The 24,725-nt window shown below is 41.1% G+C and overlaps 1 protein-coding gene across 3 annotated transcripts in view; it reads left to right on the top strand.

Moving 5' to 3' along the window:
• The window catches only part of MAMSTR (MEF2 activating motif and SAP domain containing transcriptional regulator), a 195,172-nt gene that overhangs the window by 41,727 nt on the left and 128,720 nt on the right, over positions 1-24,725 (top strand). For all 3 annotated transcript variants that reach the window (XM_072110516.1, XM_072110518.1, XM_072110517.1), the window contains exon 2: positions 21,715-21,780. In XM_072110516.1, coding sequence (XP_071966617.1) covers positions 21,715-21,780 — 66 coding nt within the window. The remainder of the gene's footprint in view (positions 1-21,714; positions 21,781-24,725) is intronic.

Genomic DNA, 24,725 nt, shown 5'->3' with positions numbered 1-24,725 from the left:
ATGATGGCGGCATCGCCACTGACCATCTGTGTTGACTCCTCAAAGTTACTCAGCACCTGACAGATATCAGACATCCACGTCCACTCCTCATTGTAGACTTGAGGAAGCTGACTGACCTGACTACCAGTTCTGGTGGAAGTTGACATCTGACAGTCTACAATCGCTCTGCGCTGCTGGTAAACTCTGGATAACATGGTTAATGTTGAATTCCACCTTGTGGGCGGCGCTGCGCTGCCCTGAGAGTGGCAGCATCTGTGCTGGACTTCCTGAAATGCGCACAGATGCAGCGCACCTTCGTGAGCAAATCAGACAGATTGGGGTATGTCTTGAGGAACCGCTGAACTATGAGATTTAACACACGGGGCAGGCATGGCACATGTGTTTGTCTGCCGAGTTGCAGAGCCGCCACCAGGTTACGGCCGTTGTCACACACAACCATGCCTGGCTTCAGGTTCAGTGGTGCCAGCCACAGATCAGTCTGCGCCGTGATGCCCTGTAATAGCTCTTGGGCGGATGGTTATTCGGAGGAGGAGGTGGAGGAGGGGTGGGAGGAGGAGGAGGCATAGTAGGCCTTTGAGACCTGGACCGAGGTAGGCCCCGCAATCCTCGGCGTCGGCAGTATATGACCAGCCCCAGGGTCAGACTCGGTCCCAGCCTCCACCAAGTTAACCCAATATGCCGTCAGATATATATAGTGGCCCTGCCCGGCAGCACTCGTCCACGTGTCCGTGGTCAGGTGGACCTTGTCAGAAACGGCGTTGGTCAGGGCACGGATGATGTTGTCTGACACGTGCTTGTGCAGGGCTGGGACGGCACATCGAGAAAAGTAATGGCGGCTGGGGACCGAATACCGAGGGGCGGCCGCCGCCATGAGGTTTCGAAAGGCCTCGGTCTCTACCAGCCTATAGGGCAGCATCTCCAGGCTAAGCAGTTTGGAGATGTGGACGTTGAGGGCTTGGGTGTGTGGGTGGGTTGCACTATACTTCCATTTGCTCTCCAGCGTCTGGGGTATTGAGAGCTGAACGCTGGTGGATGCTGTGGAGGATGGTGGAGGTGAAGATGGGGTTTTCGCACGGGAGGTGTTTGGGCCGTGGTCCTGGGCAGGGGGCTGACTAGCAGATGACACAGGGGAAGGAGCAGTGGTGTGCCCGGCCGGAGGTGAACGTTCTTGGTGCCATTGAGTGGGGTGTTTAGCATTCATATGCCTGCGCATACTGGTGGTAGTTAAGCTGGTAGTGGTGGAACCCCTGCTGATCCTGGTTTGGCACAGGTTGCACACAACAGTCCGTCGGTCATCCAGGGTTTCTTTAAAGAACCTGGCCCCACCACTGCCTCTTCCAACCTGTTCTGCTATAGGACTTGCCTCCGTCTCAGAAGCACTGTGTTCACCCGGCCTATCAACCCAGCTTGGGTCTGTCACCTCATCATCCTCCGATCTCTCAGTCTGCTCCCCCCTTGGACTTCCTGCCCTGACAACAACTTCACCACTGCCTGACAACCGTGTCTCCTCATCGTCCGACACTTCTTTACACACTTCTTCCACCAAGTCAATAATGTTATCATCACCCACAGACTGCGACCGGTGGAAAACCTGAGCATCGGAAAATAGCTCAGCCGCAACCGGACAAGTGGTTTGTGACTGTGGGAAGGGTCCAGAAAACAGTTCCTCAGAGTATGCCGGTTCAAATGCCAAATTTTCCTGGGAGGGGGCAGACTGGGGGGAAGGAGGATGAGGTGGAGGAGCTGGAGGAGTGCTGATTTCGGTGACATGGGAGGACTGCGTGGAACACTGACTGGTGGACAAATGGCTAGAAGCATTGTCTGCAATCCACGACATCACCTCTTCGCACTGTTCTGGCCTCAACAGTGCTCTACCACAAGTCCCAGTAACTTGAGACATGATGAACCTAGGGAGTGTAGCTCTGCGGCGTTACCCTGCTCCCTCATAAGCAGGTGGTATCTCACCCCGCCCAGGACCACGGCCTCTGACCCCTGCAGTAGTTGGACGTCCACGTCCACGCCCTCGTCCTCTACCCCTAGCCCTCGGGTTAAACATTTTCAAAATTAAAGTGTAAACTTCAATTTTATTTTTTTTTTTTTTTTTTTTTTTTTTTTTTAAACAAAACGATGCTATCCTATTGCTATGGCTAGATTTTGTGCTGTGCCTGATGACATTCAGTTATAAAAAGAAATAAACGTAAAAAAAAATAAATCAGCAGACTGTGCCTAATTCAAATCAAACCCCTAATAAATTGTCCCACTTCGGTGTTTGAGGTGGATATGTGTGTCACTAAGAGCTAAACACAACGGTCGCAAGTCTCCCAGCAAATTCCTCACAATATGGTACTAGCTGCACTACTAGTGGCAGCAAGCCCAGCCACAAGCAAACCAAAAAAAAGTAAAATATAACGCTATTGTAGGCCTAAATAAGCCGTTGGGGTTCTCCTATGGCTATTTTCTAGCCTACACAGAAAGCACACTGCTTTGCCAGATTACTTTGAGTTATAAAATGAAATAAACGTAAAAAAAAATAAATCAGCAGACTGTGCCTAATTCAAATCAAACCCCTAATAAATTGTCCCACTTCGGTGTTTGAGGTTGATATGCGTGTCACTAAGAGCTAAACACAACGGTCGCAAGTCTCCCAGCAAATTTCTCACAATATGGTACTAGCTGCACTACTAATGGCAGCAAGCCCAGCCACAAGCAAACCAAAAAAAAGTATATATATATAACGTTATTGTAGCCCTAATAAGGGCTGTTGGGTTCTTGTAGACTCACTCCTGCCTAACAGTAAGCTAATATAACACCCTAACGCTATCCCTGCAGCAGCAGCAGCAGCTCTCTCCCTAACGGCATCCAGACAGAGAATGATACGAGCAGCGCGGGCAGGGGCTAGTCTATTCCAGGGTCACCTGATCAGGCCAGCCAACCACTGCTATCGACGTGTAAGGGTACCACGTCATGCTGGGTGGAGTGCAGAGTCTCCTGGCTTGTGATTTAACTTTCAAATTGTGCCGTAAGCCCAAGCACTTAGATGCATCACTAAAAAGATGGTGAACTCTGTCGGTCCTGAGCAGGGAAACAACACATTCATGATATCAGGTGCACAATCTTATTAAATCGCGGCACAGTGCATTATAGTCGGACAACTCCGGTGAGCAGGTATGTAAATGTGCCCCATAATGTGAAAAAAGTCAAAATCACAACACAAACTTCCCTTATGTAGCATTACCGCGTCCGTACCCATACAATAAAAAAAATATTGCACCTGCATGTTGAACACCTTAAAAAAACTGTTAAAAACCCAACAAAAATTATGATTTTTACCTGTTTCATTCCACAAAAAAATAAAAGTGTAAAAAAACATTTATATTCCAGAATTATACTGGTACAAAGTATAACATGTCCCGCAAAAAACAAGCCATCAACCATCATGCTTTGCCCCACAAAAAATTAATACATTTATAACAAATGTTAAGAGTTTTCTCTTTTTATATTTTGAAAATGTGTACATTTTTTGGCCCTGAGCCGTGAGCCCTCTCCAAACACCTGCAGTCAATACGTGACGTAGTAATATGTCACGCATCGTTAGGGGGTTAACACAACCTTAACATTTTTCACTGGTCAGATGCATATTTGTTGTCAGGATCTGAGGTTGTGGATCCTCTGTACCACCGCGAGCGATGGCGTAAGTCAACACCTAGGAGCGGAGTCTAAGTGGCACCTGGTTCTCACCAGAGCCCGCCGCAAAGTGGGATGAACTTGTTGCGGCGAGGTACCACCAGGTCGCTCCACAGGCGTGGTACTAAGTTGTGAGGCAGAATAGTGGTCGGGGACTGGCAGGAGGTCAAGACAGGAAACACAGGACCAATGTCAGGAACAAAGAAAGAGGTCAGGGCAGGCAGCACGGAGTCAATGGGGCTTATTTATGAAGGGTCGACGAACGCATTTTTGTCATTTTTATGATGTTTTTGGGATTTGCGCTGCTGGGACAGGTATTTAACTGGGGATTGTGTTGCACCCGATAGGATTTTGGTGCAGCTGCGCTGGCTTTCATGCGCCAGAAATCGGGGGTGGGCTGTCAGACAATCCGACTGATTTGGACTGAGCGCGGGATTTAACCTGCAAATTGTGTCGCAAGATCAACCACTTACATGCACCAGGAAGAAGAAGGTGAACTTTGGCGCGCGATCGTAGTGAATTGTGGCAGAGTGCATAATCGTTGGACAATGCACTTTCGGGGAACTCCACGTGCCGGGCAAGTAAATGTGCCCCAATGTCAGGAACGGAAGGGGGGTCACAACAGAAAATCAGAAATACAGCAAATTGCATGAAACAGCTTTCTCAAAAGCACCAGGCACAAAGATCAGGTGGGGAATGCTGGGAGAAGGGGAGCTGTGATTGGTTGTCATGGGCAACTAGGAATATTCTGGTTAGCCAGATGAACATTTTTTCTGGAATAGTTGGGTTTTCTGGAGAAATATCCTTCTTCTGCTGGTGTGTGGCACAACCTTCCGATTTTTAACCTGTTGGAAGACCATTTTTTCTAATATATTTCATTTTCTGGGATTAAAATAGATGCCAGTGTTTAACACGGCCTTAAAATTAGATGGACTTTTGTTCTGGGAAGCCTAGTTTTAAATACTGCCCTGCTACTGGTGTGTAACACTGCCTTTAAATGTTTCACTGGTAAGATGGACATTTATTTTGGTGAGCCACTCTACTGTAATTGTGAAACACAGACATGATGTTTTTCAGTTTCGGAGGTTAAAATCTCTCTCCTGTCTAACACATTCATAAAATGTAAAAGCAATTGGAGCACACAGTAAAAGTTTTAAAAACAGAACCCTTAAGAAAGTAGTGCAGCTGCATTTTTTACTGCTTTTGAAAATTCTGCTGAAATCTGGTCCTGGAATTTGTCTTTTTTATGCATCCCAAAGAAACAGAACTGTCTTGTAGCTTGTTGAATACATAGTTCAGCCATACCCTTATTCTCTGCTCACACTTCTGGTGCAATATTAAAGGTGAGATTATCCCTTTAAAATAACAACAGAACTGAGTTTCTAGGTGCCACAGTTCAGAAGATATAGCAGTTTGAAGTTTGCTCGTGCCATGACGCCTATACAGTACATGTGCAAAGCAACATCATTGCCTCTCTACTCAATGAATACATAGTGCAGCCAAACCATTTAATTCCTTCTCACACTTCTGTATCATCCCAAAAAATGATTTGATAAATATGTCAATGAGGCTGAAGTGCTTGGGCATGGGGGACATTAACAGAGGACAGCTGCAGTGCACTATCTTCCCATTCTTCTGTATCAATAAAAACAAAAACACATTTTTCACATTTTAAGTTATTTGTCCTCTTTAAAACAACAAGTACTAAAACTATATGATCAAGTTAAAGTTTTAAAGAAGTACAACTTTCAATACTTTCAAATATATTGTTTAAAGTGCATAACAGAACTCCAGTCGAGTACTCGCAGCCGTCGAATCTGCATATAGGGGCAGATTTACTTACCCGGTCCATTCGCGATCCAGTGGCGCTTTCTCTGCGGTGGATTCGGGTCCAGCCGGGATTCACTAAGGTAGTTCCTCCGACGTCCACCAGGTGGCGCTGCTGCGCTGAAGTTCCCCGAGGCCCGCCGGAATGCACTGAAGTTCTCCGGCCTATTCCTAGTGAAGGTAAGCGCGAGTCCCACGACAATTTTTTTTTTTTAAATGCGGCAGTTTTTCCGAATCCGTCGGGTTTTCGTTCGGCCACGCCCCCCAATTTTCGTTGCGTGCATGCCAGCGCTGATGCGCCACAATCCGATCGCGTGCGCCAAAATCCCGGGGCAATTCAGGGAAAATCGCCGCAAATCGGAAATATTCGGGTAACACGTCGGGAAAACGCGAATAGGGCCCTTAGTAAATGACCCCCATAGAGTCAATGCAGAGCACAGACGAGAGCGCGCAGCTACCAGGAGCTGCGGGCTGAAGATCTCGTAGTGGGGTGTGGAGTACCCGCGCTGTGTAGCTTCAGCTTTGGCTACTCCACGCCCCAGTAACCTCTTTCAGATATTTGCATATTAGGTGATTAAAGGTTTATAAAGTTACAGGCCAGGATTAGCCTTAAAAAGGGCTCCCATGTCATTCATTAGTTGAACCTTCCACCGGATCTACCTTAATAGGTAGATCCGAAATGGTAGGTTTCCTTTAATTCTACATTTGTCAATACTAAAACAGGCATATTTAGTAGCATGTCTTTTATGGCATACTGAGTGGAAGTTCCACAAAAGTTACTTATTGGAATATATTTAGTAAGTTTCAAACAATTGAGTTCTTTACAAGAGGTTTGATGTATGGGTGCTTGCCAATTTCCTTTTCACAATTGGAAAGGGCTGTTTTTTTATTTTGGCTGTAAAAAGTTAAGTACCGTATACATTCATGTATAAGCCGAGTTTTTCAGCACAAAAAATGTGCTGAAAAACCTCATCTCGGCTTATACACGAGTCAATAATAAAAAAAAAAAAAATTAATACTCACCCTTCGGCTCTCGGAACCACGGCGCGGGCTCCCGGTCCTCGGCGGCGGCTTCTCTCTTCTATCTTCACTTGCCGGCAGTTGCGTCTATGCGATGTGCCGGCGGGCGCACAATATGATGCAGCGGTGTCGCCGCTGATGACGTCATCAGCGGCGACACCGCCGCATCGCACTGTGCGCCAGCCGGCAGGTCGCATGGACGCGACTGCCGGCTAGTGAAGAAAGAAAAGAGAAGCCACCGCCGAGGACCGGGAGCCGCCGCCGAGGACCGGAAGCCGCCACTAAGCATCAAAGGTGAGTATCGTCGGAGGGTGAGAATTAAGTTTATTTTTTTATTATTCGCTAGGCATACTGAGGGCAGGCTGTATAATACATGGGGCAGGCTGTATACTTTTTGGGGCAGGCTGTATACTTTTTGGGGCAGGCTGTATACTTCTTGGGGCTGGCTGTATTCTTCTTGGGGCTGGCTGTATACTTCTTGGGGCAGGCTGTGTACTTCTTGGGGCAGGCTGTATAATACATGGGGGCAGGCTGTATACTTCTTGGGGCAGGCTGTATACTTCTTGGGGCAGGCTGTATACTTCTTGGGGTAGGCTGTATACTTCTTGGGGCAGGCTGTATAATACATGGGGGCAGGCTGTATAATACATGGGGGCAGGCTGATTGTATACTACTTAGGACAGGCTGTATACTACAGGGGCTGGCTGGTTGTATACTACAGGGGGCTAGCTGGCTGTATACTACACCCTCGGCTTATCATAGTATCATAGTATATAAGGCTGGAAGGAGACGCAAGTCCATCAAGTCCAACCTTTAAGAATTAAATAAATGTTTTATCCCCATAACCCATGATATTTTTTCTCTCCAGAAAGGCATCCAGGCCTCTCTTGAACATGTACATAGAGTCCGCCATAACAACCTCCTGCGGCAGAGAGTTCCACAGTCTCACTGCTCTTACAGTAAAGTACCTTTGTCTATGTTGATGGTAGAATCACCTCTCCTCTAGGCGTAGAGGATGCCCCCTTGTCCTGGTCACAGGCCGAGGTATAAAAAGATCTTTGGAGAGATCCTTGTACTGTCCGTTCAGGTATTTGTACATTGTAATGAGGTCTCCCCTCAGTCGTCTTTTTTCTAAACTGAATAATCCCAAATTTTTTAATCTGTCCGTGTATTCTAGTTCCCCCATTCCCCTAATAATCCTGGTTGCTCTCCTCTGCACCCGTTCCAGCTCTACTATATCCTTTTTATACACTGGTGCCCAAAACTGTACACAATATTCCATGTGTGGTCTGACCAGGGATTTGTATAAGGGCAAAACTATGTCATGAGAATCTATTCCTCTCTTGATACATCCCATTATTTTATTTGCTTTAGCAGCAGCCGCCGGGCTCTGGTCACTAAAATTAAGTTTACCATCCACCAATACCCCCAGGTCCTTTTCAGCTTCAGTTTTACTAAGTAATTGACCATTTAGAACATAATTATACTTTTTGTTTCCATGGCCCAAGTGCATAACTTTACATTTATCTACATTAAACCTCATCAACCATTTCTCTGCCCATCCCTCAAGCTTCCACAAATCCCTCTGTAATGCTAAACTATCGACTTCAGTATTTATTACTTTACACAGCTTAGTATCATCTGCAAATATTGAAACTTGACTGTGTAAACCCACTACAAGGTCATTAATAAAAATATTAAAAAGAATTGGCCCTAATACTGACCCCTGTGGCACTCCACTGGTAACATCAACCCAATCTGAGAATGTGCCATTAATGACGACCCTCTGTTTTCTATCACTAAGCCAATTACTTACCCAAATACACAGATTTTCCCCTAGTCCCAGCAGTCTCATTTTATATACCAACCTTTTATGTGGCACGGTGTCAAATGCCTTTGAGAAGTCCAGATATACAACATCCACAGCGTCCCCCAGATCCAGTCTTGAACTTACTTCCTCGTAGAAACCAATCAGATTAGTCTGACAGGACTGATCTCTCATAAACCCATGCTGACGCTGGGTTATAAGGTTGTGCACAGTGAGATACTCCAGGATAGCATCTCTAATAAACCCCTCAAATATTTCCCCACCACAGCAGTTAGACTCACGGGTCTGTAGTTTCCAGGATTGCTATTTGATCCTTTTTTGTATATTGGTACCACATTTGCTATGCGCCATTCCTGTGGAACATAACCAGTCCTCAGTGAATCTTCAAATATTAAAAATAACGGTCTGTCTATCACCGTACATAATTCATGCAGAACCCGGGGGTGTATGCCATCTGGCCCAGGTGATTTATCTATCTTAGTGGTTGCGAGGCGGCGCCGTACCTCTTCCTGGGTTAAACTGTTGACATTATAAAAAGAATTAACATTATTCCTCATTGTGTCTTCCACCAGGGGATTTTCCTGGGTAAAGACAGTTGAGAAGGCGACATTCAGTAGATTGGTCCTTTCCTCATCTCCTTCCACCATGACACCCATGTTATTTCTAAGGGGACCCACACTCTCTGTTTTTAGTTTCTTATCATTTATATACTTGAAAAATAATTTGGGATTATTTTTGCTCTCCCTGGCAATATTTCTCTCCGTCTCTATTTTTGCGCCCTTTATCTGCTTTTTACAGGATTTATTTTTCTCTCTATAATCCTGTAATGCCTCATCACTACCTTCACGTTTTAGCACCTTAAACGCTTTATCTTTCTCGCTTATTGCTTTCCTTACAAGACTAGTTAGCCACATAGGGTTTTTCTTGTTCCTTTTATGCTTTTTCCCATAAGGTATGTGTTTCTCACAGGACTTTTTCAGAATATATGAGAAAAAGTCCCATTTTTGGGGGGGCTTTTGTCTTTGAGAACATTATCCCAGTCTATGCCTTTAAGGTCTTCCCTTAGTTGCTGAAAATTTGCCCTCCTGAAGTTTAGAGTGTTGGTTGCCCCTTCACTAACGCTCTTAGTAAATCGTAATACAAAATCAATGATATTATGATCACTATTCCCCAGGTTCCCCCCAACCTGTAGTTTTGATATCCTATCAGGTCTGTTGGTAAGGATAAGGTCCAGCAGTGCCCCCCTCTTGTTGGCTCCAGGACTAGTTGCGAAGGTAATTGTCTTTTGTTGTTGACAAGAACCTGCTGCCTTTGAAGGACCTGCAGGTTTCTGCCCCCCAGTCAATATCTGGGTAATTGAAGTGCCCCATGATAAGTACTTCACCTTGCTTTGAAGCCGCATCCATTTCACTTATCAGCATTTCCTCTGCTGCCTCCATTATATTTGGAGCCTTATAACAAACCCCTAGTAATATTTTATTATACTCGAGTCAATAGGTTTTCCCAGTTTTTGGTGGTAAAATTAGGGGTCTCGGCTTATACTCGGGTCGGCTTATACTCGAGTATATACGGTAATGTAAAATATTAAATATGATATTAAATATGTTGAGATTATTTTCAGTAAATTGTGTATTGAAAGTTACAGTATATGTAGCAAAAGAGACCAGTAGCTAATTTACTAGTTTAAGATTTACAGTAATCATATGCAGCAAATCATATTATGAGGCAAAAATCAAGCCAATACGGTAATTTGCTGGAACAGCTGGTAGCAGTACTTAATAGGGCTCATTTACTAAGAGTTGCGAATCGCACTTTCATCGGACTGTGCACCACTTTCGGGCATTACACGGATTGGACAGGTATTTAGCAAGTGTCTGCACCGGGATTTTGGCACATGTGATCCTTTTTTGGCATAGCTGCTCTGGCTTCCATATGACACAAATTGGGGCGCGTGCCGTCGGGCGATCCGACTGATTCGGACTGAGCGCAGGATTTAAAGGGGTATTCCTATGTGGGCATTTACATTTAATTTCATGCATTTCCCTTACATAAACATTTTTTCAATTGGATGTTATTAAAAAAATGTTCCTGTGTGAACATAATTTCTCATAAATGTAGTCATGTTGTCCCTTAGAAACAAGATATGACCAGACAAGAATACCCCTTTAACATTCAAATTGTGTCAAAAAGCTAATGCACTTACATTAACCACTGAAAAGATGGTGAACTCTGTCGGACCTAAGCAGGAAGCGACACATGCAGGATATTGGGTGCACGATCTTAGTGAATCGCGGCACAGTGCATTATCGTGGGACAATGCACTTCGGTGAACTCCAGCGGACAGCTAAGTAAATCTTGGCATTTTGGGATAAGACTGTTATAATATTCACCACTGACCAGAAAACAACTTACCGTAGATACAAAATTATATAAATGTTGAAAAGAAGAGCCATATTGCTAGCATAGCTAATAAAAAAGCATTTTTTTAGTTTTTAGAAAATACAAATGGCATTTAGTTGTTTCAGAAGCTATGTCTAAAGAACAAGAATTTTTCAGTGTGCATCACATTGCCAAGCACATGGCTGTTAACATTCACTGTTCCAGTCTTCTACACAACTTCTAATGATGTCATATCTGAAAGGACAGATGGGCTTGTCAATCCCTCACTTGCACCTGTGCCATTTGATCTCTGTAAATCCTGACTTGACTGCAATCAAACCCTCTAACATTACCTTGCTGTAGGTTTTCTGTTTTATTAGCTATTTCTTCTTCTATGCAAGTGGAATAGTAAGGATTCCCTTTATTTGTCAAATAAAATGTAATGTTTAGCACTTAAAAAGGTATACTCTGTAGATATACTTTGAAAAAATGGTTGAATCAGAGAAGCAAAGGTACATTTGAGTGACTTGCATTTGCTATTTTTACCGCTTTTGTAGATATCCTAATTATCAATAAAGCTGGAGATTTATTTGTATCCCAGGAGTCACCTTTAGTTTTTAGGATTTGCACAATAATAAAAATAATGATATTAATAATAATTATAAATCTTTATTTATACAGCACAATTATATTTACTGAACAGAACAGTGGGAGAGATTTATCATTAGTCCGGCATCTTGTGACATTTTTTAGAATGTCCTAGAAACTCTGTCAGACTTCAGATTTATCACAGTGGCTTTGAATGCTTGATAAATGTGGGCATTTGGTATAAGATTTGTTCCCAGAGAAGATTATGTCATTAATAATAATAGTAAATAAATGATGTCATAGTGGGAATACAAAAGTAGATAAAAAGACATAAATATGGCACAAATCAGCAGTGGAGATCTTTGTGTGCCCATTTCCATGTCAGCAAACTGAAGTAACTACAAGTGCGCATTCTCCCATGGATACATAATGAGAAATAACAGAGTAATAAAGTGGACAAATGAAACAGTAGTAACAAGAGCCCTGCTGCAAAATCATGAAGAATGTCTTACAAAGGAGGTAAAAGTGTCCAGCCTTTAATTAATTCAAGGTATTTTAGACATAGTCAACTAAGATTAGAATTAAAATGTATATATTATCATATAAGAAAATCTGGTACCAATCTATACCACAGGCGTATGCCTGTGGTATAGGTTGGTACCAGATTTTCTTAGTAGAGGTTCACTTACTGAGATCTGCCTTTGGGTAAAGCTTTAACCTGAGCATGAGTAATTATACAAATTATGTACAGTAGCTTGGTTTTTCAATATAAAAACCTTAATGTCATACTTGATGGACAACTCATGATCACTGGAGCAAGTTACTGTACATAAATTGGAAACTTTTGATTGGTCCAGCCATTTAACCCTTAAGGTGCTGCGGCCTTTGCTTAGCTGTTTTTAATAAATGTGGGCCAAAGTGCTTTGAAAACATTACAAAACGCAAATGCATGGTGTTAAAAAAAAGCTTCGAAATGCGCAGAAAGAGCAGGGCCCTCCTTCCTATTGTTTGTTATTAAAGGGGTATTCTCGTCTGGGCACTCACATTCAGTTTCATTAATCTGACATACGTAAACATTTCTTCAATTAGATGTTATTAAAAAAAATGTTCCTGTGTGAAGATAATTTCTCATAAATGCAGTTATGTTGTCCCTTAGTAACAACATAGCTTCCTCGGATACGGCCACCTCTGCTGGAGTGAGTACACAAAGAAACAAAAGGTTATTGTATATAAAATGTCCGGGAGTTACTACATGTCCCACAGCCGTCCTGTGGTAATGATTGCTGAATCCTGGTGGTCCGGCAGGACTCTTTAGCGCAAGTCTGGCCACCGCTGCCAGAGTGTGACGTGGTCGTATCCGAGGAAGCTATGTGGTTTCTAAGGGACAACATGGCTACATTTATGAGAAATTATCTTCACACAGGAACATTTTTTTAATTAATATCCAATTGAAGAAATGTTTACATAAGGCGAATGAATTTATTTAAATGTAAATGCCCAGATGGGAATACCCCTTTAATCTGTAATGTCTTTTATTTGTACATGTTCCCCACAATCTGTAAAACACTACGGAATTTGATGGCACTATATTTTAATATATATATATACATATATATATATATATATATATATATATATATATATATAAGATTAATATTATTATTAATCAAATGCAGACATAGAGGACTTTTCATATCAAGGACGCACAACTTTATTGTTTCATTCTCCTCCTTCAATGATCCCCATCACTGCCTCATTCCCCTATTCCTGCCTATCTCCCACCCCTTATACCTGCCTAAATCTGTTATAACTTTGATAAGGTATAAATTGCAAACTGATGAATTTAAAAAAATGCAAAAGGTTTGTCTGTTTCAAAAGAAACCTTACTAAAATAAAAGTTTTGCCAGTAGCCAATTACTATATAATTGTACAGACATCCCCATCTCTGAGATTTGTGGTATACTGCAGTATTTATCTTTCATGCTGTTTTTTGGAGGGCAGTGAGAGGAAAGAAAGTTTGTCTCTGATCAAATTACTAGAATAAATAGAAGCCCCTCACTCACTAAAAATCATTCAGCTGCTCAGCACAAACATTGGCCAGGGACAACTGTGGGAGGCTTGAAACTGCTTGAAATAGAACATGACCCACTCTCAGTATGTCTCCTTGTTCTTCTATGTCATCATATAACTAAAGTAAAATGTTGCCATCTAATTTAGTACACTGGTGGCAAAGTGGTCAGCTCAAGAACCTGTATACTATTTAGTGATTTACTTGTTACTATTTAGTGATTTACTTCAGATATTTCCATATCACACAACAAATAATAAAAAAATCTTAATTTATATAGCGCCATCATATTCTGAATCTTAAAGATCTTGGGGTACATATACATACAAAATAAGTTACTACAGAGTAGTAGCTTGTGATATGATAATAAACACAGACAATAACACCATATCTTGGGCAGCTCATTACCCACTTTGCTCACATCCACAACGTGGCTGGTATTTCTCTTAAAAGGTGTTTTTATACCTTCAGTTGATTGCATTCAGTTTTTGAAAACCAGTAGTGGGTTTAAAACACTGACCTTGTATACATTCTCTTCCATAATGGTTTTAGTTTTAACCCTTTAACGACGTGCACCGTAATAGTAAAAATTCAATGTTTCTATCATGGACATTCTGATATGGACCTGATTACATTATAACATTGCTGCTATGAACCCATTTAAAGCCGCTTAAACTAAAATATGCTACAGTTGGACTCCACTTAAACTCATCAGCTATAGGAATCTCAATATTCATTGTATACTCCTACAACAAAACAAAAGAAGTTATCCAAAGAGAGGATAATTAATCAATTTTAGAATTATCACCTAGGTGTCTGATACTAGTCTTGCTTCATTGTTTGTTCTGTTGTACTGTTTTTTAAATACATTTAGATTTTCCATATTGCATGATTTTTTTCATATACAGGCGGTCCCCTACTTAAGAACACCGGACTTACAGATGACCCCTAGTTACAAACAGACCTCTGGACCTCTGGATGTTGCATACATATTCAAATTAAGAACAAACCTCCAGAACCTATCTTGTACGTAACCCGGGGACTGCCTGCATTAAGTTTTATTGAACTTTTATAAATTAGAAAAACAGGCCAATCCAAAATAGAAACAGCAGTTAGAATCAACCACGCAAAAAACAACCTATAAGGGCAGCACCGTGGCTGAGTGGGTAGCACTTCTGCCTTGCAGCGCTGGGGTTCAATTCCCACCCAGGTCAACATCTGCAAAGAGTTTGTATGTTAAAACAGCTTAACTAAGCTCCCATAGTCCTGCTCCATGTTCCAGCTATTGCTGTTGATTCAGTCAGAGCAATATAGGGAGCTGCACAGGGCCTCAGATGAGTCCTGTGCAGCACTATTGTCATCATTAGTGCCCACATCTTATAGACATGGATACTATTGATTGAAGTTCACGCCCCCACAAGCCTGTGCTCAAAATACAAATAAACAACACAGGAAAATGCTTTACACATTAAACAATATATGTATAATATAAACAGTATATATATATACATATATATATATATATATATATATATATATATATATATATATATATAAACAGTGGCGGAAATAAGTATGATCCCTGTCCAATTTTGCAAGTTTTTCCACCTTTCCACTTCAACTCCCTTGATAGGAGTCCCTGGTACTATCCTATCTGTCTAAAGTCCAGGTGAATAATATAGATCTTTTGTAAACTTCTCATATTTAGGGAAAGGATCCTGTCGGGGTGGCAGCTGCGGTCCCAAGTTTAGGCCTTAGCGTGCACAAGTGGCATTATGAACCCATTTTTGCGCTGTTTTTTAAGTAGTCCGTTAAAAAAGCATCCGTTTTTTTCGTTGTCGGTTTTTCCCCATTTATGATAATTCTGAAAAACGGACAAAAACTGAAAAAAATGGATGTGTTTTCCAAAAATCGGATGCATTTTCAAAACACCACGTGTGCCACCACCTTTAGGGCGCATTAGCTTTTTCTCAGTATGCAATAGGGCGTACTAGGGACAGATTGTCCAGGTCTTCCTCACTCAAGATCATACATAACCATGGTTTATCCACTACACGTTTGTCTGTGTGTACCACCATCTGGTCCTGTGCCTCTCTTGTTTGTCCATGACTATAGTTTACTTATTCTGAATCTACATCTGAGATGGTAAGAATTCTTATCTCTTTATCAGGTATCTTGTGTCACAGTGAAATTTATGGGACATTCAACTAAATATTTTTAGTCTGTAGTGATTGCCGATAGGGCACCACTAGTGTGCTTTACTAAGATACTTCACATGTGTTTTTGAAATACTTTCAGGACATACACTCACCGGCCACTTTATTAGGTACACCATGCTAGTAACGGGTTGGACCCCCTTTTGCCTTCAGAACTGCTTCAATTCTTCGTGGCATAGATTAAACAAGGTGCTGGAACCGTTCCTCAGAGATTTTGGTCCATATTGACATGATGGCATCACAAAGTTGCCGCAGATTTGTCGGCTGCACATCCATGATGCGAATCTCCCGTTCCACCACATCCCAAAGATGCTCTATTGGATTGAGATCTGGTGACTGTGGAGGCCATTTGAGTACAGTGAACTCATTGTCATGTTCAAGAAACCAGTCTGAGATGATTCCAGCTTTATGTCATGGCGCAGTATCCTGCTGAAAGTAGCCATCAGATGTTGGGTACATTGTGGTCATAAAGGGATGGACATGGTCAGCAACAATACTCAGGTAGGCTGTGGCGTTGCAACGATACTCCTTGGGCCAAGGGGCCCAAAGAGTGCCAAGAAAATATTCCCCACACCATGACACCACCACCAGCCTGAACCGTTGATACAAGGCAGGATGGATCTATGCTTTCATGTTGTTGACGCCAAATTTTGACCCTACCATCCGAATGTCGCAGTAGAAATCGAGACTCTTCAGACCAGGCAACGTTTTTCCAATCTTCTACTGTCCAATTTCGATGAGCTTGTGCAAATTGTAGCCTCAGTTTCCTGTTCTTAGCTGAAAGGAGTGGCACCCGGTGTGGTCTTCTGCTGCTGTAGCCCATCTGCCTCAAAGTTCGACGTACTGTGCGTTCAGAGATGCTCTTCTGCTTACCATGGTTGTAACGGGTGGCGATTTGAGTCACTGTTGCCTTTCTATCAGCTCGAACCAGTCTGCCCATTCTCCTCTGACCTCTGGCATCAACAAGGCATTTCCGCCCACAGAACTGCCGCTCACTGGATGTTTTTTCTTTTTTGGACCATTCTCTGTAAACCCTAGAGATGGTTGTGCGTGAAAATCCCAGTAGATCAGCAGTTTCTGAAATACTCAGACCAGCCCTTCTGGCACCAACAACCATGCCACGTTCAAAGGCACTCAAATCACCTTTCTTCCCCATACTGATGCTCGGGTTGAACTGCAGGAGATTGTCTTGACCATGTCTACATGCCTAAATGCACTGAGTTGCCGCCATGTGATTGGCTGATTAGAAATTAAGTGTTAACGAGCAGTTGGACAGGTCTACCTAATAAAGTGGCCAGTGAGTGTATATAGAAATTAAAACTTGCATTTTATATGCACTGCTTATACTTTGTCTGACATTGAATTATTATTGATGTTGTATGATAGATGGACATTCCACTTAATCTATTGTACTGCTAAGTAAACCATTATTGCTACATTCGCACAGTTACAAGTCATGAGTGGAAAAATGGCCAAAAAAGTTTAATATAGATTAAAGGAAATCTACCATTTGCCTTTATACATTATGAACCACACATACCTTCAAAATGCTGTAGCTAAACTGATGCAGAACCATATCTTGTTTAATCCCTGAACTGAGGGGTTTTGCTGAAAAAACAATTATAAAATTATGATAATGAGGCTCTGTTGCTCCTGTGGCTGCTCCAGTGCTTCTCCTCTTACCCTAATTATGCACTGCTCCAGAGAATGCTGTATTCCCTGCGTTGTCCCTGACAGGCAGAAGTAAACAATTGCTGCACCATCCCCCAACTGCTTGAGTTTGAGTCTTCCAGTTCAGGTTGATTAGTCCTGTCTGGACAGTTCAGGAAGCTCCGTGTAATGGCCAATCGACACCCAGCTTTCCCAAGGTCCTGAATTTTATAACTGTTTTTTGAGCAAAACCACTTGGATCAGGGATTAAATAAGATATGTAGCTACAGCATTCTCAAGCTATGTTTGGTTCACAATGCAAAAAAACAACATGGTAGATTTCCTTTAAAGTAAGGTAATGCACCTAGGCTGAGAAATCTAAATTTACAATTATGTATTGAGTGGTAGAATACTAAGTAAAACTGCATTAAAAATAGACCATAGCCAGATAGAAGCTGCCAAGGCAAATAAAATAATAGAATATACAAGAGACATACAGTATGCTTATGATTAGGACACAAGCTTGTGATAGAATAAATCCCTGATCGACATACTAACTTCTATATTAACTGCTTAAGGACGCAGCCAGTTTATAGCTTAAGATTCAGCCTAATTTTTTGTATTCTGACTTGCGTCACTTTATATTGTTATAACTTTTGAACACTAGTACTTATTAAAACGATTCTGAGATTCTTTTTTCCTCACATGTTGTAGTTCATTTTAGTGGTAAATGTTGGCTGATAAGTTTTGCGTTTATTCCCAAAAAAAAGAAACAATTATGAATTTTTTAAAAAGTTTACCATTTTCGAAATTTGAAATCATTGCATTTTCAGGCAGATAGACTTTCCACTTAAATAAGTTGCTGAATAACATTTCCCATATGTCTACTTTACATTTTCATAATTTTTTTAATGTATGGATAATTTATTTTGATGTCACGCGGCTTACAAATCGAATATCGCTTTTCCATATTTTCATAATTGACTATTTTGGGGATAATTACAGTTTTGAATAAAATTTAACATTTTAACATCAAAAACTCCCTATATAACCAACCCATTTTCAAATCTGCACCCCTCAAACTTTCAGAAACAGCTTTTAGGAAGATTGTTACCCCCTTGAGAACTTCATAGTAATTACATCAAAATGGAGGTATAATGTAGAATGGTCAAATTTGTCGGTTATACGTTCATTTAGCCCTAAAATTTACACATTTCCAAAAGATAAAAAGAGAAAACCCACCTTAAAATTTGTTATGCAATTTCTCCCGAAGACAGAGACCCCCCACATGTGGCACAGCGAGACGTAGAAGGGAAGGAGCGCCCTGCAACTGCCAGGATTTTAGTTTCCTCATTGGCCCCTTGTAGGCTATAAAATTTTAGCTTTTTAGTTATTGGGGCCATGTGGTGTCATTTTTTTTGCGGGATGAGATGCTTTTTCCTCTGTTACCATTTTTGGGGTTGGTATCCCCTATTGTTGAAAATTTAGGAACTTTTGTTTGAGGGTAGGAGTAGATAAGCATCAATTCTGTAATGAATTTTTTTTAAACTTTTTTTTGCTTTTGGTGTTCACTGTATAGCCAAATAATCATGTTATCTTTATTTTATGGGTCGATACGATTACCGGGATAACATACTTGAATATTTTTTCTTACGTTTTGCTAAATTTGGAAATAAGACCCTAATGTGGGGATAAATCTATAATTTTTGCATTACCATCTTCCAATTGGCACAACGTTTTTATTTTTTGAATATGGAGCCGGTTCATGGCTTGTTTTTTGCATGACATGTACTTTGCAACAGTATTATTTTGGAGTGCATATGTTTTTTTGCATTTTTTGTGGGATTCAATAGATAAAAATCATAATTTTTGGCAGGTTTTTAACAGTTTTTTAAAATGACGTTCATTGTGCGGGTTCAATAATTATTTAGTTTTATTCTACGGGGTTGTTACCGATGCAGTTATACTGCATATATGGGGTTTATATTATAATTTAGACTTTTTTGTGTTATATATCTCTTTATATGTTATGGGCATTATGGGAATTTATTTATTGCTTTATGTTTTATTGAATAACATTTTTTTGAATTTTTTTACTTTTTCCACTATGGAAAAATCATCTGATTGCTTGTTCATTTTAATGCTCTGCAATATTGATGTATTGCAGGGTATTAGCAGTGTCACATGCATAGGCTGACACTGTGCCTTTAAGATGACTTCAGAGCCGTCATCCATCAGGCACTGCCGGCAGGCAGCCCTGGGGTCCTGACCACGGCACTTAACGGGTTAAACACCTGCTCCGGGTTAAACACCCACTCCGACCGCGGGTGTTACACTGTGTTGGCTGTTAGTTACAGCCTGCACCCGGTGTATCCTGATGCCGGTTAGGCTCAGATTTTAAGGTGAATCGGCATCAGCTGTGCGTCATATATATCGGATGCTTAGCGTTAAGTCACTGCGCTTAATGTCCGATATATCGGACGCAGAGCACTATGAGGTTAAAGCCCAGAAGGCTTTCTCAATTTGAGCAAATTAGAATCAGCTTTACAGGGTTTTTTTTGCCTTCCTCTGGATTAACATTGTAGGAACATAGGTTGGACCTGTCTTTAGTTAACCAAAATTTAATATGATTACTGGGATAGTGGTTGCTTTTAACTTGTGAAGTGCACCTAGGAAAAATATGAATATCAGCAGTGGCGTAACTAGGAATGAGTGGGCCCCACAGCAAACTTTTGCCTCCCCCCCCCCCACGCCGACCACAGCACTTCCTCCCACCCCCTGCCCATTTTTCACATATACAACATATACAACATTTTTAATTGTAATTATACAGTTTTAAGAGTAATTACAATAAGGGGTTAGAAATGATGCAACAAACACCTACTTCACAAATAAAATGCCCCAGCAGCCTCCATTTTTCAAATAAAATGCCCCAGCAGCCTCCATTTTTCAAATAAAATGTCCCAGCAGCCTCCATTTTCAAATAAAATGCCCCAGCAGCCTCCATTTTCAAATAAAATGCCCCAGCAGCCTCCATTTTTCAAATAAAATGCCCCAGCAGCCTCCATTTTCAAATAAAATGCCCCAGCAGCCTCCATATTCAAATAAAATGCCCCAGCAGCCTCCATTTTCAAATAAAATGCCCCAGCAGCCTCCATTTTCAAATAAAATGTCCCAGCAGCCTTGCCTAACAAGTAAAATGCCCCAGCAGCCTCCATTTTCAAATAAAATGCACCAGCAGCCTCTTTTTTTTAAATAAAATGCCCCAGCAGCCTCTTTTTTAAAATAAAATGCCCCAGCAATCTTGCCTAACAAGTAAAATGCCCCAGCAGCCTTGCCTAACAAGTAAAATGCCCCAGCAGCAGCCTCTCTTTACAAATAAAATTCCCCAGCAGCCTCCCTTTACAAATAATAAACTTATATACTCACCCTCCGGTGATCGAGTCTTCTTACCTGTGTCTGCGACTCGGCTCCTCAAGCTCCTCCATGCTAAACCGCGCGCCTCTGGTCACATGAGTGACGTCAGGTGGCTTCAATCACATGACAAGGGGCGCGCAGTGCATCCTGGAGGAGCTGGAGGAGCCGAGCCTGGAGGAGCTACGGACAGTGGGCGGACCAAACAGCCGACGCAGCGCTGGGTAAGAAAATTAGAGGGGGCGGGAACAGAGAGGCAGGTCAGGAACAGAGGGGCAGGAGGGGGGCAGGAACAGAGAGGGGGGCGGGAAGATTGTGTAGACAGCGTTGCGCTGAATAGCAGGGCCCGGGCGGAGGCCGGACTGGGTTGGGAATTGCAGTGCAGCCATTGTGATTGAGCCGCCGCGGGCCCCTGCGGCTCATGGGCCCCGTAGCAACCGCTACGGCTGCTACGGCGGTAGTTACACCACTGAATATCAGCTCACCCGTTCCTAAGACGCCAAGACTAAGGGTGAAACCACACATTCAGTTTTTCAGATGTAGTTTTTAATGTCCAAACCTGGAATGGAGTAAAAGTAGGAGGAGCAGCACCTTTCAATTTTTTGTCACAATCCATTACCATCCACACCTGCTTTTGGCTGCAAAAACTTCATCTGAAAAACTGAACATGTGGACGCACTCTAAGGCTCGCACGAAAAGGGTTGATCTTATTTTGTTTTTACTCGATATTAATATGAACTACACATTGGAATAAAGTGAAGCTGACATGAAGCTGGATTTTTTCGTCTTAATAGTTGATATTGTGAAGTGCTCATATCCATATTTATTTTTATTATATATGATGATTAGCATTACACTTTAATTGTTGACTATATAACCAAAGTATTTGTGAAGCCCTTGCCCTATCCTAACAGTACATGATAGTTCTCTGTGTGTTAAAGCCAACTACCAAAATCTTGTCAGTCTGCTATGATGTATTTTTATTTGACATTTGTTTGTTTTCATTCTAAAATAGAGAAACTATTATTAATCTTTTTCAGTTCTTCAATTGCGAATGCAGCATCGTCGCTCACAAGAACAAATGTCGGAACGGAATCTATTATCATGTAAGTTTCTGTTGAGCATGCCAGCTGTAATAATGAAAGCCATAAGCAGCTTTTTCTCTCCATGTTATTTAAAGGGGTATTGCCATTTCAGCAACTGAATATTATTGTTTGTATTATAAAAAAAAATTATACAACTTTCTGTATCAATTCCTCGCATTTTTTAAGATTTCTGCTTGCGCCCATTCTATAGAAATCTGACATGGTTACGGCTCGTTAGTATCAGAGAGAGTAATCAGATCTGCGGGCTATAACAAGCCGCAAACCTGTGTGATCAGGGCCAGATTTCTGTTTACTGGAAGTAAACATAGAAACTGTCTATATAATGACAATAAGCATCTGGAAAACTGTGCGGAACTGTTATGCTGATTTTAAAAAATGCCCTTGTCAAAATTCCGATTCATGTCAGTAGTTTATATAAGTTTAATTTACATTACCTGTCTCCCTCCAACCAGTGTGAGGTGAGTTCTCGGTGAGAGGGCAGCTGTCAATCTCGTTTCCACCACACTCATGCAGCTCCCTCCACATTCCCGACATCCTGTCTTCTACACTGAGCAGGCATGGGATGGAGGAGGATGGTGTGGAGGAAGGATGCATAAGGAGACACAGGCACACACAGGCTGTAGCTGCCCCTCCCATGGGGCTCACCACTTGCTGCTGGCAGGGAGCCAAGTAATGTGAATTAAACTTATATAAAGTACTGAAATGATTCAGAATGCTGACATAAGCACTTTTAAAATCAGCAAAGCATAGGCTATTGGAACCTGTCACGAGTTAAAAAATACATTCCTGGAGACAGGTTTGCTTTAAATGTAGTAATATTTTTGCAACAAAACTTTTACTTCTCATTCTACTGCAAGTCCTCGGTTTATGGTTGAAACATCTCCCGTGGCTGTTCGCAAAAGTCCCTTCATGCAAATTTCACAGATTAGTGATGATCCAAAGGAAAAAAAAAGGCAAATCCTTAATATTGATATTTTTTATTGTGGTTCAATTGGGGCATGTCTGTGTTCCTACCAATCTACAATATTCAGGATACGAACAAGATATCATCCTAAATCCCCTTTTATGCAAGAATCTTCAGTCACAGCATAGACCTTCACATGAACAGCATGCCTCAGCAGTGAAGGTCACAATTTAGGTCAGTGATTTATTCAGTGATGACCTTCCCACAGTTGGCCAATGGTTTCCCAATAAAGCCCTGGTGCAACTGCAGCTATTACTGGAGGATCTGTGGGGAACAAGCAGAAAAGTATGTTTGGTTACTTAACTCCTTAACGCCGAAGCCACTTTTCACTTTCCTGACACTGCCCATTTTTTCGAATCTGCCCTGTGTCACTTTAAATGGTTATAACTTTGAAACGCTTTAACATATCCAAGTGATTTTAAAATAGTTTTCTCTTTTTACTTCATGTTAGTTGAAAAATTTTGGTGGTATGTTTTGCATTTATTTATGAGAAAATCTGATATTTGGTGAAAATTTGGAAAAATTCTTGATTTTCGAACTTCAAAATGTTTTACTTTTTCCATACATAGTCATAACTGCAAAAATACTTAATAACCAACATTCACTAAATGTCTTCTTTATGTGGACATGGTTTTTTATGCATACTCTTATTTTTGTAGGATGTTATGGGCCTTTGAACGTTAGGTGCGATTTTTAAAATTTTCATAAAAAACGCAAAATCCTGCTATTCAGGGACCTGCTCAGGTTTCAAATCACTTTGAGAGGCCTAAATAAAAGCAAAACCCCATAAATTACCCCATGACATGCTTGTGCAGCGCTGCATAATCTGTGTGCGCTATATAAATAAAGAATTATTATTATTATTATAGAAACTACACCCCTCAATGTACGTAAAACAACTTTTATGAAGTTTGTTAACCCTTTAATTGTTTTACAGGGGTTAAAACAAAATCGCATGCAATTTTGAAAGTGAAAATTTTTTTGGCTAAATTAATGTGTTTTTCAAAAAATGTACAAATTCTCAGTGGATAAAATACCAAAACACTCCATAAAATTTGATCGAAGGGAAGCTGCGCCATTCAGAGCAGATTATGCATTGTCACTTTTTATTGGCTATTCAATCTTTATTTTTTTGGCAATTTTGACATATAAGGGCTTATTTTTTGCGACATGAGATGCACATTACAAATACTTCATTTTAGTGGGTCATTAGCTTATTGATGAGATTTTATTAACTCTTGAATGTATGGGTGAAAAGAAAATTGTCAATTTTGGTTTACTTTCTTTTCATATTTTTTAAGGGTCGTACACCGTACACTAAAAATACTATATTATCTTTATTCTATAGGTCACGATTACGGTGATACCTCATTTATATAGTTTTTCACTTATTTTTACGATTTTACTGGATAAAAACTAATAAAGAGGAAATCTCATTTGTTTTTGCATCACCATCTTTTCGAGGACGTAACCTTAAAATTATTGGGTTGACAGAGCTAGTTTAGGGCTTATTTTTTTACGTGTTGAGTTGTTCTTTTCAGTGGTACCATTTTGGCGCACATAACTTTTTTTGATCACTCTTTAGAACATTTTTGTGTAGAGATTTTATGAAAAATGTACATTTTTGGCAAGTTTTTCGGGTTTTGTTTTTATGGCATTCACCAAGCGGGTCCAATAATGTTTCTGAGTTAATGTACGGATTGTTACGGACGCGGCGATACCAAATATGTGGGTTTTTTTGGTGATTTGGTGTTTTTTTCACTTTATTGCACGTGTATAGAGAATATTTGTGTTTAGGGGACTTTAACTTTATTTAATTAATTCTTTTTTATTAAAAAATGTTTTTATTTATTGTTTTTAATACAGGTGTATTAATACAGGTGTATTACACTGTGTAATGTAACACACTAAGCATGCTGCGCATGCTCAGTGTGTTACTGCCGTGTTACAGCCGGGTCCTCCCGGAAGAGGATCGCGCAGC

The sequence above is a fragment of the Engystomops pustulosus genome, chromosome 6, assembly GCF_040894005.1.
Source record: "Engystomops pustulosus chromosome 6, aEngPut4.maternal, whole genome shotgun sequence".
Taxonomy (NCBI): domain Eukaryota; kingdom Metazoa; phylum Chordata; class Amphibia; order Anura; family Leptodactylidae; genus Engystomops; species Engystomops pustulosus.
The sequence above is the reverse complement of the archived record's forward strand: the minus strand, read 5'-3'. Positions and strand labels throughout refer to the sequence as shown.